This window comes from Chanos chanos, chromosome 16, assembly GCF_902362185.1.
Source record: "Chanos chanos chromosome 16, fChaCha1.1, whole genome shotgun sequence".
Taxonomy (NCBI): Eukaryota; Metazoa; Chordata; class Actinopteri; order Gonorynchiformes; family Chanidae; genus Chanos; species Chanos chanos.
This window is the reverse complement of record NC_044510.1, coordinates 6,767,817-6,782,816: the sequence shown is the minus strand read 5'-3', so window position 1 is coordinate 6,782,816 and position 15,000 is coordinate 6,767,817. Positions and strand designations below refer to the sequence as shown.

General features: G+C 42.0%; 2 protein-coding genes across 2 annotated transcripts in view; both read left to right on the top strand.

Moving 5' to 3' along the window:
- The window catches only part of gfap (glial fibrillary acidic protein), a 5,180-nt gene extending 4,625 nt beyond the window's left edge, over nucleotides 1-555 (top strand). Inside the window, exons 7-9 of the mRNA XM_030794068.1 lie at nucleotides 141-184; nucleotides 310-395; nucleotides 514-555. Coding sequence (XP_030649928.1) covers nucleotides 141-184; nucleotides 310-395; nucleotides 514-555 — 172 coding nt within the window. The remainder of the gene's footprint in view (nucleotides 1-140; nucleotides 185-309; nucleotides 396-513) is intronic.
- Nucleotides 556-8,946: 8,391 nt separating this feature from the next.
- Nucleotides 8,947-15,000, top strand: part of kcnh6a (potassium voltage-gated channel, subfamily H (eag-related), member 6a) — a 34,833-nt gene continuing 28,779 nt past the window's right edge. Inside the window, exons 1-2 of the mRNA XM_030793928.1 lie at nucleotides 8,947-9,022; nucleotides 13,247-13,477. Coding sequence (XP_030649788.1) covers nucleotides 8,947-9,022; nucleotides 13,247-13,477 — 307 coding nt within the window. The remainder of the gene's footprint in view (nucleotides 9,023-13,246; nucleotides 13,478-15,000) is intronic.

Genomic DNA, 15,000 nt, shown 5'->3' with positions numbered 1-15,000 from the left:
TTCTTCTTCTTCTTCTTGTTTCAGATGTGTGTGCTTTTATCTTATTCATTGTTTAGTGCAGTAACATACTTTAGCAACAGAACCAATTGAAAGAGCTTCAATTGAAACCAATTGAAAGTTTTCACCTTTGACCTCCTCAGAATTACAGTCCCAGTGCAGAGTTTCTCCAACCTGCAGTTCAGAGGTAATATACCGAACACACTGAAAACCACCCCCCCCCCCCCCCCCCCCCAATGATTTCATCTAAAGAAATGTCTAAACTTGTCTAAAGATTTCATCCTTGGAAAAACTCTCTCTCTCTCTCTTTAGAAACCAGTTTGGACACTAAGCTGTCTCCAGAGGCCCATGTTAAGAGAAGTATTGTGGTGCGGACTGTGGAGACCCGCGATGGCGAGGTAAGACCACTAGAGGGTGATACATCATCGTAAAAAAAAAAAAAAAAAAAAAAGTCAGATATTCTAGTTAAAATGACTCAGAAGTTAATTTTTAAATATGTCTTTTGTGTTTTGGCAGATCATTAAAGAGTCCACCACGGAGAGGAAGGAGCTTCCCTAAGCGGCCACCGAACAGAGGGCCTGAAGAAACTGATCAGGGGGGTCAAGAAGCCCTCCCCTGTATTTGCTAATGCTAGAACGCTTGTATTTGACATTGACCGTGTATTTTAAATGCCAAAATCTGTCCCAGCCTATCTTTCATTTTAAAACCTATACTCTCATTTCCTATCTCTCAATTCTATGTGTTTCTTTGATATATTGTCATTCAGAGGACAAAACTGAGAATCAAAAATATTAAGTACACATGAACCAAAAATATGTGTTTTTTTTTTTCTCTCCAAAACAGACTACTCTTTGGTTTGCGTTTCATATTGGAAAGGAATGTCTAAATTTTTTTTTTTTTATCCCCACATACCAGGTTGTTCACGCAACTGGCATATGAAGCACTCAGAGAGACGTAGTTCATTGTGAAAGGCGTGAGTTGTGCTTTCGTTAGGCAGGGTTTGTTGTTGTTGTTGTTGTTGTTGATTTTTGAAACTGTGAGTATGACTGGCTAAGCTGACCAGAACTATGAAAAAGGAGCACAACCACAGTTTACATGCAGTTCTCATTACAGAGCAGGCTATGTGAAATGTAGCTTTTACTGAAGAGCACACTGAAGAGCAGAAGGCCAGGCTGGGGAAATGTAGGAGTGATTTTGTTTGCTTGTTTGTTAGTTGATTTGTTTGTTTGTTTAGTTGGCAGAAAGAAAGCGGACTGAATGTCGAGCGGAGAGCGGTTGGTAAAGTCGAGACTATTTAGAGGTTCTTTCAGAGGACAGGAAATGAGAGTCATGCAAGAAGACGGCTAGCGGAAGTCCTTATTCTCATCTCGCTCAGGCGTCCCTGTATCACACGCCTGTTTATGTCACACCTTCACTCTGTCTTTTTTCTTCGACTCCATATCAAAGGTCATCTTCATTTCTGTCTCCCCTAAGTTCATGCATATAAATATTGAGACAGGTACCCTACACAGCCAAGTAGTAAGCTAGGCTGAGAGGAGTACTGCCAATCACAGTTTCATAGAACTAATGAAAAATTAGGGGTGAGACCTCCATCAGCCTGGTCCTCTGATTTAACGGCAGGCTAGAACACATAATGGCTTCATTAACTGATCTGAAGTCAGTCAATAGTAGCTCAGTAAAACTAAGGCCTAAGCCAGAGTTGGCTGTTCATCCGTTGACTGTTCAGTTATCGAGAGTGGAAAGAAACCAGAGGCAAGTTTGTAGCGCGATTCCATGTGTGGCCATGTCCACTTTCCCAGAATTCCAGACAGGGGAAAAGTGACAAGGCAGAGATATTAACACGACCCTCGCCCTCTCTCCCACACGATGTGGATGCTCGCTCACACACACACACACACAGACACAAACACTCTCTCACACACACAGAACCAAGTCAGCCAAAGTTCCCAAAAGACTGAGTCGACAGAGATATGTGTGTTTTCAGATAACTCGTGTTGTGTGTGTGTGTGTGTGTGTGTGTGCGTGTGTCTGTGTGAAGTGAATTGGGGGAGGCCTTGACGTTGCCTTGACGACAGCCATCTCAAAGAGACACTGGTTTTCCCAGGATGGATGGAGAGCTGTTGTCACAATAGAAGCTGCCCCCCCCCTCCCCCTCCCCCAGTCCCCAACCCCTCTGCCCTCTCCCATAATTCCTCTCTGATCAATTCACGCCAAACTGACCCCTGACTTACACAGAGCTAGTTTAGTGACGCAAGCTACTAGAGGAGAGTTTATACCTGTGCTATTAGCACCTCAAACATACATGTGTGTGACATAGAGAAACCGCATTTTTACAATAGCCGTTGCTGAGTGTGTGCGCATCTGTGTATGTGTTGTGTCCCTGTCTCTCCCCTGGTGCTCTTTTGTCTGTCTGTTTTTGTGTCTGTGTGCTTGTCTGTCTGTCTGTCTGTCTGTCTGTCTCACATTCTTCGTTCCATCCATGTCTGTCTTCCTGTCTTTTAATTTTTGTTTGTATTTTTGTTGTTGGCCTATAAATAGAATGATGTAGCTCTGTAGTTGAGCACTGCTGAAATGTACCCATTAAAATGTTGAATGTGTAATCTTTTCTTTCGATAACTGCTTTATACGTTATGTTATTACAGTCATAATTAACATCTATTAAAGAAACATCATACCATTGAACATGTCTGTGTTCATTTGTGGTGTCTGCAAGATACACACGCACACACACACACACACACACACACACACACACACACACACACACACTGATGACAGTACATGCTAAAGAAGACCTACATTGATGTTAGAATTCTTTGCCTTGGTTTTACTTCACATTAACAGAAACTGGCAAAAGGACCATGAACAAACTTGATGGAAATACATAAATTATATTCATTAAGTTACTGAGGACCATAAAACTGCCAGGACTTTTATTACGTTCGGTACTGTGGGCCCCTGCAGCTTCAGGGTTCACTTAGAATAGAGTATCTCAGGAGTTTTAGGGTACTTACCCATAGAAAATTCTGGATGCAGTTTCCCCTCAGGCCAGTGGTGGGACTGATAATGTCGGTGACATATTTGCTGTGAGACGGTGGTGACCGAGGACAGTGCAGGGCTGGCGGTGAATCTGCCATCACATGCATTGTTCGCTCTACAGATCAGAGGAGTGTTGGGCGTATCAAGGAAGATTGGCTTTGATTGACAGGTGTGTCTGACAGGGGTTGCGAATGAGGTTCATGTCCTGCTCTTTGATTAGTGCCGGGTGAGGAGACGCACATGTGCATAAACACACAAATTTACACACACACACACACACACACTTTGTTGTGTGTGTATTTATCTGTCAGGAGACAAGACAAACAGTAACTGCTTCTCCACTGTTGTTTTTGAGAGGGGTGATGGGGGGGGGGGGTACAGAGGGAGACGGAAAGAGGGAAAGATAGAAAGGATGAAAAACAATAATGGTAGCTATCATTATCCATAGTGAATGGTTCATTATGTGAGACTGCGCTCAAAGAAGCGTTTAAGACTGATAGGAAACTGTATAGTCTACGCAGGGAATGAGCTCCTTCAGTCTAGCTATAAAATTAAATGTTGTCACTAATGATTTCATCTACAAGTGAATTAAAGTGATACTGCGGTGAAGAGAAAATTACAAGAAGGAAATGACTGCCCTTTAAAAAAACAACAACAACAACCCCCCCCCCCAAAAAACTATAGCTGTAGTAAAACAGTAAAATACTTTATTTGTGTCATTTTGGAAGCATTTATTTCATTATGAATTAGCTGCTAAACACTTTTCGTTTCCGTGTTGCGCATATTCTAAATACGCTTCCAGTGAATTGAGAACATTAGTGATACTTTATTATATATATTTATTATTATACTTTACACCTTTCGGCCACGCGTAAAAAAGAAATGTCTCCAAACGTCTTAAGCACTTTATGAGGTGGGTGATGTACATTTACGGTATAAAATCAGTGTGCTGAGTCATTCACTTTAATAATGTACTGAGTAGCTTTATTGCATATAAACAAAAACTTTTTAATTACACAGAAACAGAGAGAAATTGTTGTTTAAGGTCCAGTACACTGCAGTGGTATAAACAAGAAAATGGAACAGGACCATTTCTCATTTTGTCATTGTTTTTTTTTTTAAAAAAAAGAGGGAGGTGGTCATTTTCTACAATGCCCCAAAACACGCGCAGGTCTCAAATATAAATTCAATGAGAGAAGAGTTGAGAGAAGCCTGTTCTATATAATGTATCATACTGAAATCAATGTTAAGTGTACAAAGTTTTCCACAGAGGTTTCCCAGACATTTTAATGCAGAGCGTGTTCACAGTTTGACACGTAAAGCCCCTCCGGTTCTGTGAGGTGAAAATCCTTATCTCCTGAGTAATGAAGAGTGAAGAAGTGAGAAGGGATGGAGTGACAATCTGTCACTGCAGAGACCACAGCCTGGGTTTCTCATCATTAGTGAGAGAGAGACAGAGAGAGAGAGAGAGGGAGAGAGGAGTAATAGTGATTCTCAAAGACTCAATCAAATATCTACTCATATTTAACCCTAGTCTCACCTCCCAGCGCTGCACTCTCTCTCTCTTTCTCTCTCTCTCTCTTTCTCTCTTTCTCTCTCTCTCTCTCTCTCTCTCTCTCTCTATCTCTCTCTCTCTCTCTCTCAGGCAGCCGTGGCGTCCGCAGAGAGGAGAGAGACAAGAGTCCTGACTGTCACTCTTTATTAGCTCCGACACACACACACACACACACACAATACTTTTACCGGGGGAGAAAAATAATTATCTCCAAATAAAGGTGATAAATGAAGTCACTTAAGCAGATGGGGAGACGGAGTGAAGCTCCGGGAAACCTTTTTTTCATAACCTCCCCCGTGATGACGTCTCGTTTTGGTTTAAGATTAGCGTATTACTTATGTGAGAGCAAAGGGGCTGATGAAAAGTTATCTCAATCCTCTTTCATAAAAAAAAAAAACGCGTCTATAAAAGCTCAGAGAATCCAGATGTCCGTACGGAGCATATTGAAACGGGCTGTTTGTTCCTTTTAAATATGCTGTTTGATCTTTGGTGATTGTTTGGAGTCACCTGAATACATGCTCTATAAAACCCTGCTTCGACCCAGGATAATGTTTGTGTTCTTATCTGTACTCTTATCAAATGTAGAGGATCTGATCGATTTCTTTACAAAGAAGCTGCCCCCTTGACTCCTTATATTCAGTCGTGTTTTTGTCGCTGTTGTTCTGAATTGACGCGAATCATTCGAAGGTTTCAACAACAGGGAGGAGGAGAGTTGACCTTAAGTCATGAGGCCAATATGTGGAATTCATTTCAGTGACACCAAGTGCGCATGGGCCTCGTGGCATGTTGCCGTGTATTAAATGAAATGTTGTTTGTTGCCAAGCAACGCATGCGCATAAACATATTGGTAGGTTATGCCACAGTAACTGATGAAAAGAAACAAAAGGAAGAAAATGACTTAAACTCACAGCAAATTCATCAGTGTTAACTTAAGAATGTCAATATAACCACTGTTTGAGCTTGTATTGCTACATTAAACACTTTCATACAAACATTTTATCTTCAGTGATAATATAATTCAGGACGCTCAAGTGGTTACGTTTCGGAAAGCTCCGGAAAACAGCAGTGTCTTTAAAGTGACTGTAACACTTTATGTGCTAGTGAATGTGTTAATATCTCTGTGCAAAGTCAAGGAGAGTTTTTACTTCAACACTACATGAGCACGTTTGCCCTGTAGATAAACTGACCATAGAAAAGTGTACCAGTGTAACAGCAGATACTGGCTCTTAAAGCAGAGATCTTCTTACATCATTAATATGAGGTCATTTGTGTAAACATGGTAGAGGTAATGCAAATAACATAAGCAACAGAGCCCACCAGATGGCTATCCGTGTGTGTGCGCGTGTGTGTGTGTGTGTGTGTGTGTGCGTGTGTATGTGTGTGAGTGTGCATATACTTGCATGCATGTGTATGTGTGTGCGCGCGCGCGCGTGTGTGTTTGTATGTGTGTGTGTTTTTGTGTGTGTAAGTGTGCATGTACATGCATATATGTGTGTGTGTGTGTGTGTGTGTGTGTGTGTGTGTCCGCATGTGTTTGTCCATTTGTGTGTGTAGGTTTGTGTATGTGTGTGCACGTGTGTGTGTGTGTGTGTATGTGTGTGTGTGTGCACGCGCATGTGAGTGTGTGTCTACTTTGAAGTTATCAGTGTTTTGGCAGGGGCTTAGGTCAGCATTGGATGTGCTGGGCAGATGAAGGTATGTGGGTACAGATAAAAAAACACTTCACCCTGTGGAGAGACAAGGTGGGGGGAAGGGGGGGGCCTGCTCCTGTCTGGGTTTGGAGGGGGTGTTGAAGACTGGGTGGATTCTGATGGGGGATTTTTCCATTCTGGATCTTTACTGGAAGCGTTGGCAGAGGACAGATGAAGTAAGCAGACGCATTGGCTTGTCAGCTGAGTATCTAATGCAAGGCCAGTGAGTGCGCTGTTTGATTAAGGACTGTGAGACAGAAGTTAGCACAGAGATTTACGAAAAAAAATTATTATAATGAAATTCAAGTATTCAAGTAGGAAAAAAACACAGAGATCTTGAATGTGACATCGTAGACAGCGAATCCACATGCAAACACACACACACACACACACACACACATACATACACACAAATACAAACACACACACACACACACACACACTCACAAACAAACACACAAACACAAAAAATTGCTAATGAAGAATGCAAATCTCCCATTGCACACCACACACATCTTTGTATCTTGCTCCAATCAGAGCAGTAACCATGGCTACAGCTAAGATCTTGTTCCCACATTTTGTAGCCCTAAATTCTCATGGCTTTACTTACACTAGCTGTAATAGTTAATACACGCTTATGAAAAAAGAGCAGATTCTGACATGTACCAATAAGGACATAGAAGAACAGTCTGTTCAAAACAGAGTTAAAATGAGAGTAGACAAATTGATGAAATATTCATGCAGAGATGAATAAGGGATTTTTTTGTGTGATTAATACGTAATTTTTGTTACATCCTGCCAGCACTGATAGGTGGCGAGACACATGATCATCATCATCATGTGACTCCATTTCTCTGCCATACTTCCTATCCACCACCTGGATGTCCCTGGTGCCTCTCAACAATTCCCACCTGCACCTGCTGCCATAAAGTTTGCATGTGTGTGTGTGTGTGTGTAAAAGAAAGAAAGAAAGAAAGAAAGAAAGAAAGAAAGAAAGAAAGGAAATGTGCGAAAATATACATTAATTATGTATTGGAGTATTGCTGTGATGATGTGGGTTTTTTTTTGTTTTGTTTTGTTTTTTGTTTTATATCGCACTTTGTTTCCCCATACTGCAGCTCGGCTGTCATTGGTAGTATTGAAGTTGTCCGGACACTTGAGGAGAGAGAAAAACTGATGGCTCTCAGTGACGCATGAAATTCCTCTCGTTGCTTTACCGAGGAATTATGAGACGGAGATGACTCTGTTGGAACACCTCGTCAGATAAACGAAACGCTCGACACTGACCGTGTCATTTACCCAGAGTGCAACCTGGGAAACTCCGAATTTGTTGGTACAGCACTAAAGGCAAAAGAGGTGTTGATCTTTTTGTCTGTCCGTGTTTTATCTTGGAACCACTCGAGTTCACTCATTATCTGACTTAAGGACTGTGCCGTATTTTTGTTTTCCAGTTTCCTTATCGGTAAGGTCACTGCTCTCTCAACTGTGTCTTGTCACCAAGCACCAGTTAAAGTAACAGCGAACAGATTTCAAAATCTTTTTTTGAGTCTCTTAAAAACACTGAAATGCGGTGAAACGTGATAAGGGTGTTGCTATACTGAGTCACAAAGAAAGAGAAACATTAGGAGAGGTTTATGCTATGTTTTGAACAGCTTATAGATATTGACGAATAGCCGATTGCTATTCAAACAAACTGTGGAAACAGTTACTAATCCAGCTATTATTAAATTATGACAGCTGCTGTGTTTTGATAGTGTTTTGTGGAGTTGTGCCTAGTGGGACACGTCTAAAATTCAGCACGTGCCAAAAAGACACAGACACACACACACTCACACACACACACAATCTTCAAAAGGTTCAGGCAGAACAAATGAGAACAGACTGATAGTGTATATATAATCAGGGTATGTGCGTGCGTGCGTGTGTGTGTGTGACAGACAGAAAGCGAGCGAGAGAGAGAGAGAGAGAGAGAGCGAGAGCGAGCGAGCGAGAGAGAGAGCTCAGCGTGTCTGGTCTTTATCAAAAGTGGCAGTTAAAGTCTGGTAACGAGTCCGTTCTTTGCTCCGAAATCCTGTCGCGCATAATGGAAAGATGAGGTTCGGTGACAAAAGTCAACCATTAGGAGACTGCAACAAAGCTTTCCATACACACTTCGTTCGGACGTAGATGATTCAACGACCTTTAACGCTCCTCGAACGCTTTCGTTTCTTTTTTGAATACTGCCTCAGCGAACGTTGTAAGTGATGCAGACAATATTTCCGTCTGCCACCAAGGCGCATTATTTGACACATTTTACTTTTTTGTTCATTTTGCTTTCAAAATGACTATGAAGTTATAGTTTCGAAGCTGCGCGACATCAGTTTTAAATCCCACCCTACCACTCGCGAGCGCTCCATGACATCGCCCTGGCAACCGATTCTCACAGCAGCTGCGTGACAGTTCTCTCTCGCGGCGAGCGACATTAACACGCTGTTTTCTCCCTTATTTCTCACTTAACGCTTAACGCATCCTCTTTCACAATGAGCTGTAACCTACTATTTATAGCTCATCCACCGTCTTGCTTTGTAGGGCTTTTATGTGAGTAAAAGACATAACTGAACGAGGTCGAGAATCTTTTTTTTTCTTTTGCGAAGGAGAGATAGACTTTATCAACAACGCGCCAAAATGCCCGTGCGACGGGGTCATGTCGCGCTACAGAACACCTATTTGGACACCATTATCCGGAAATTCGACGGTCAGAGTAAGTTAAAAAACATTTTCACTTTATTTTCAATTGTAGTTAAGATTGGGTCTCAGTATTTGTCTAAGGCAAGGTTAATAATAGGTGTCCTGACTTTAAATTACTGCGTAGTTGTCAGAGTTACTAAGGTACTCGTAACATGTTCCTGTATTTGTTTTTAGTCAACTAAAACGTTTTAACACCTGCTTGCTATGCTTTAACAAGACTGCTATGCCTTAGATTTCTCTTGCAGGACCAGTTGAAATATTTCAACACTCAACAAGTAAAAATAGGCCCATACCTCAGATTCCACATTAGAGCAAAAAAAAAAAAAGATAAATAATCAGATAAAATAAAATAAAGAATAAAAATAAAAACATAGAAATAACATGAAAAAAAACATGGTTGAGATGCTTTCAAAATGTCTGCCTTGAATAATTAGGATTATAAAGAAACTTTGATCATGCTTCATGAATGCACAGTAAAATGACTTCTTTCTGTGTGTGTCTTTATCTGCATACACACATACAGGCATCTCTCACTGTCTGTCACACACACACACACACACACAGGCACCTTGTTCTCATGTAAAATGAATTGCAAACACATACACACAATGTGACATTTGAGCTGAGTAGTGTAAGCAAGGTCAGTGCTTCTCACTGGTGATGTATGTGTGTGTGTGTGTGTGTGTGTGTGTGTGTGTGTATGTTTGAGTGTGTGTCTGTGTGTTTGCTTGTGTGTGGTCTGCAAGGCGTAATCACTATCCTCAAGCAACTCAGAAGTCTTGTGTGAAAACCTTTGGGGCTTTACAAGTTGTTGTCAAGTTCTTCCTCCCCTTCTAGCGCACTGTGTGCAAGTTCAAGTGTGTGTTCTCTCCGTCGCCTTTTCTCCCTCTTAAGCAGGATTTAAACGTTTGTCTTTGTGCTTTTGACAGAAATAAATCCACTTTAAAACTGGCACTCTGCTGTGGGCGTTGCTTAGTAACCAAACGACTCAACGATTCAGCTGTAGAATCCTCTACTGAGAGCAAGAACTTCTTTCATAACTTGATTTCCTTTTGTGGTCTTCACATAAAAGTCTTTTACCTGGAATTTGGAAAAGCAGCGCAATACTTGTCAGTAGAGAAAAGGCAAGGGAGGTTTGTTTTGTGGTTGTCAAACCCACGACACAATTTATACTTGTATTTTATCACGAAGCTCAGCTTACATTTTTGAGTTCATAAAAAATATAGAATATATGCTGATGTTGCTTTGTCCAGGCTATTTAGGCTATGAATGATAAATATAGGACACTGAAGCCTTTTTTTGTCCCTATGTTATGAATTCTTGTCCCATTTATGTTTTGCGTTGTCATGCTCAGCTGATGTGCTGGAGTCGCTCTGATACATAAACAGACAGTAATATCGATACTGGAATGAATTTGAAGAGTACAAAGCATTGGTCAGATGTTTATCTCGTGGTATCCCTTTCCTCACCACAAGTTAGCCTGGTGTGTCGAGACGAACCAGACTGATTGAATGGTTTTTTTACTCACTCGCATAATGAATTAATTTCTCTCCACTTTACCAAAATCATTCACATTTCCCTCTCTCTCTCTCTCTCTCTCTCTCTCTCTCTCTCTCTCTCTCTCTGAGGAACAATATTATAAATAGGTCTCTTTCACATCAGTGCTCCAGATTAGGCTAATAAAAGAAAAAGTCTCACAGGATGTCCCCCTGACAGACATGATTATGAAATTACTACAAGGTTTGACACAGTGTAGAACCAGGCCAAAACGATGAAGTGGCAGATTAGAGACTGTCATTTTTTTGTTTTTGTTTTGTTTTGCAAACATCTGTCCTGTAAACCTGAACATCTGTCCATGAATCTTGAAAATGACTCCCATCAAAAATGTCCTTAAACAGATGCTGGACAAAAAAAGAGTCTTTAAAGAAGAGTTATCATTGTTCTGGAAGTATTGCGGTATCAAAAGGACTTTTGTTTTTGGCTAATTTGTTTTCATAATTATATGTTTTATAAGTGTTCTCTGTTGTTTCAAGAAAAAAAAATGGTTCCCATGATTAAAAAAACCCAAACTATATTTGAAGAATTTTTAATGAGATTATATGCCACATGTGATTATAATCTCGTTTTGGAGATGAGACAAATGAGACAAACAGTTCAGCATCTAGCCCTTGTTTCATTGGCCTGAATTTATCTAAACGTTTTGTGTGTGTGTGTGTGTGTGTGTGTGTCAGACACGCGACAGCCCCTCCCTCTACTCCTCTACACCAGGTGAAGCTAAGTGTCATTCTGCTGCTGCTTAGCAACCATTGGCTTGTTCCTAATGTCCTTGCTCTGAAGATGTGGTAATGATTGTGATACACAAGAATAAAATAAAAGTACCAAAAACAGTTACTACTGAGATAGAGAGAGAGATAGAGAGAGAGAGCGAGAGAGAGAGAGCGAGAGAGAGAGAGACGTAGTGTAGTAGTGGTTTTACATGTCGTGTTGGAGTTTTACATGGCTTGTAATGTTTAACTGTATTCAGAATGTGACAACCTCTATCCGTGGCTCCAAGCGTCCATGACGTATTACAAATGAACCAATACAGTCCTTTGATTTTACCAGTGGCTCAAAGCTTGGCACTGTGCCAAAGCTTGGCACTGAGCAGGGTTGACACACACACACAGTTATCATGTTCTTTTCATCAGAACGGTAAATATGGATTAGATATAGCCTCATCATATAATGTCCTCAAATAAGAGCAAAATGAATGAGCTTAAGACACTAAGCAAAGTTGCTATAATAAAGAGGAAAGTTCCCAGAACCGTCCCTGTGTCAGACTTTCTTTCACTCTCTCTCTCTCTCTCTCTCTCTCTCTCATCCTCTCTCTCTCTCTCATCCTCTCTTTGCTTGTTTTGGATTCGGTAATGTTGGATGTTGGAGTTGTTTAGCCCAGTTGTGCTGGGTGAGTGATTAAGAGGGTGGACTGATACAGACTTGAGTGGAACAGAAGTTGACATGCTAGAGTTAGGGAGCAGAAATAGCTCCTAGATTTAGGTTTCTACTTCATCAGCCACTGCTGTGAAGAGACAAAGGCAGACTCCCTGATTCGCACATTGCATCTGCAGACATGCATAATTACACAGAAACCAAATCAAAGGCTTGAAACTGAAGTAGTCCTTTGACATCAATCTCAAGCAAACATTTATCATCACAAACTAAGACTGGGCCAGTTTGCATACATTGCTGCATTGTATGCTGGCTTTTTTGTTTGTTTGTTTGTTTGTTTATGGTTTTTTTGTTTTGTTTTGTTCCAACACTAATCCAGAAGTCTTAACTCTGTGATGCTGCTCAAGAATCTCTGGATTGATTGTGTGCGTTTGTGTAGGGTTAGTGCAAAAGCGTTAACACGCTCGGTTGCGTTTGGCCCAAACGGTTTAGAAAAAAACCCTTTTTAAAGAAAAAGGAAATGTGTCTGCATACGCCGCTAGCTTAAGTCAGACCCCTGTTTCCTGTTTCATTTGTATTTATGCTTCTAATTTACGGCTGCCAAGTTTTGGTCGAAAAATACCATATTCATTATTTAGAGTGATGCCAAGTCAAGCAGACAAACGCCAAACTTTTTATTTTTTCTAAGATTGTGTCTTGTCAGCCGTGGGAAGTACTAAATAGAATATGACATTGTCTCAATTTCATTTTTTTTTCTCTGTTTGCATCTTCTGTCTGCACCTCGTTTCCCTCCTATCCCCTCTCCTCTTCCTCCTCTTCCTCCTCTTCCTCCTCTGTCGTTTTCACTTCTTCTCCCTTTCCTCTGCCTGTCTCCCTTCGTCGCTCCTTCCCTATTCTTTCTGTCTTCCTCCTCCTCCTCCTCCTCCTCCCCTGTATCCATCTCACTCTCTTTTGTCCCTTCTCTGTCCTCTGGACTCTCTCAATCTCTCTCTCTCTCCTTCCATCTTTCTGTCTTTCTTTCTGTCCTCTGGACTCTCTCTCTCTCTGTCTTTCTTTCTGTCCTCTGGACTCTGTCTCTCTCTCTCTCCATCTTTTTTTCCTTTCTGCCTGCTGGACTCTCTCTCTCTCTCTCTCTCTCTCCTTCCATCTTTCTCTCTTACTGTCCTCTGGACTCTCTCTCTCTCTCCATCTTTTTTTCCTTTCTGCCTGCTGGACACTCTCTCTCTCTCTCTCTCCCACTCTCTCTCTCTATTTCTCTCTCTCTCTCTCTCTCTCTCTCCTATCCTCTGTCCTTTCCACGCTGCCACAGACCGTAAGTTCCTGATTGCCAACACGCAGATGAAGAACTGCGGGATCATATACTGTAACGACGGCTTCTGCCAGATGTTCGGCTTCTCACGTGCCGAGATCATGCAGCAGCCGTGCACGTGCCCGTTCCTGACGGGCCCGGGCACCATGAAGACTGCCCTGGCACAGCTCGGCCAGGCCCTGCTGGGCTCCGAGGAACGCAAGGTCGAGATTCTCTACTACTCCAAAGAAGGTACGTATAGGAGAATGGAGCGGGGGGGGGGGGGGCAGAGAGTGGAGAACGGACGGAAGTGTGGACAGAGGTGGAGGAGTAAGGAAGGAGTTGTAGGGAGGGAGAGGTCAATGTGCATGTGCAGTCAGGAAGAGAAAGACATATGGGATGAGGGGAAGAGAGAGGAGAGCTGGAAGCGTATGAGGGGGAGAGAGAGAGAAGGAAAGAGGGATGGAGTAATGTTTGGTCTGGTGGTTTGGCCTTGACTGTCTCTGCCAGAGGACTCAGAGAGGGGGCAGAGAGATGGGGCCCCTGCACATGTGTGAGTACAGAACGCATCCTGTTCTATGACTGTGCATTCTACTTTACTCTCCACTTCTGCTTCAAAGCCCTTAAGGCACTCACACACACAAACACACACAGACACACACACACACACACACACACACACACGGCCTTGCACACACTTACCTGGACACATACATACATGCATGTAAATGCATGCGGGCCTGTACGCACATCCCGCACATACACACACACAAATACACATGCACTCATGTACGCCTACTCGCTCACACAACCGTGCACACACACACACACACGCACACACACACGTACACACCCTGACACATACAGCCACACTGATCAGACTAGTTTTACTCTTAGTGTGTCTGAGATGTTTTCCGGGAATGATCTCAACTTCCTCATGCTTTCAAACGAGCATTCTCTCTCTCTCTCTCTCTCTCTCTCTTTCTCTCTCTCTTTCTCTCTCTCTGTGCATTAGGGGGAAGAACGGCTGTGCTTATCAGTCCTTTGATTAAACAGAAACATTCCATAGTTTCCATAAAGAATGAGTGCGTACTCAGACCTGCCCTACAGCAGTGTGTGTCTGTGTATCTTTACAACCTGGGCCTGAACCTCGTGTTTATCATAATGAATACTGGATCACCCACTGCTCCTCTCACCCTCATGTGCCTCAGATTCTGGTCATAACTCACATCAGTGAACATAATAAGTCACATCACTGAATGTAACTGAGATTCCAAATTCTCTTTTTTTTGCGTCTTCTAAAAATATTCCTTCTCCCTTTACTCATTTCAACAGACATGCACATGTGCCCATCCACATCCACATCCAAATACATATACACATACACACACATGTACACATTCACATACATGTACACATCCACATACGTATACGCATACATGTACACATTCACATGCATATATACATACATGTACGCATCCACATACATATATACATACACATACGTATACACATACACAGACACAGACACAGACACGTACATACTAACATGCACATACACATTAACATCTATATACACATTCACATACACATTCACATTCACATACACGTACACGAACACATATACATACACATATGGAGAGGGAGGAAGAGAGAAAGAAAGAAAAAGAGAAAGAAAGAGACTGGCATAGTGGCGTTTGCTGAAGGGCCAGGATAGACATTGACTTGCCCACAGAGAAAATGTTTATTCCTCCGCTCTTCTCCGTCCTTCGCTT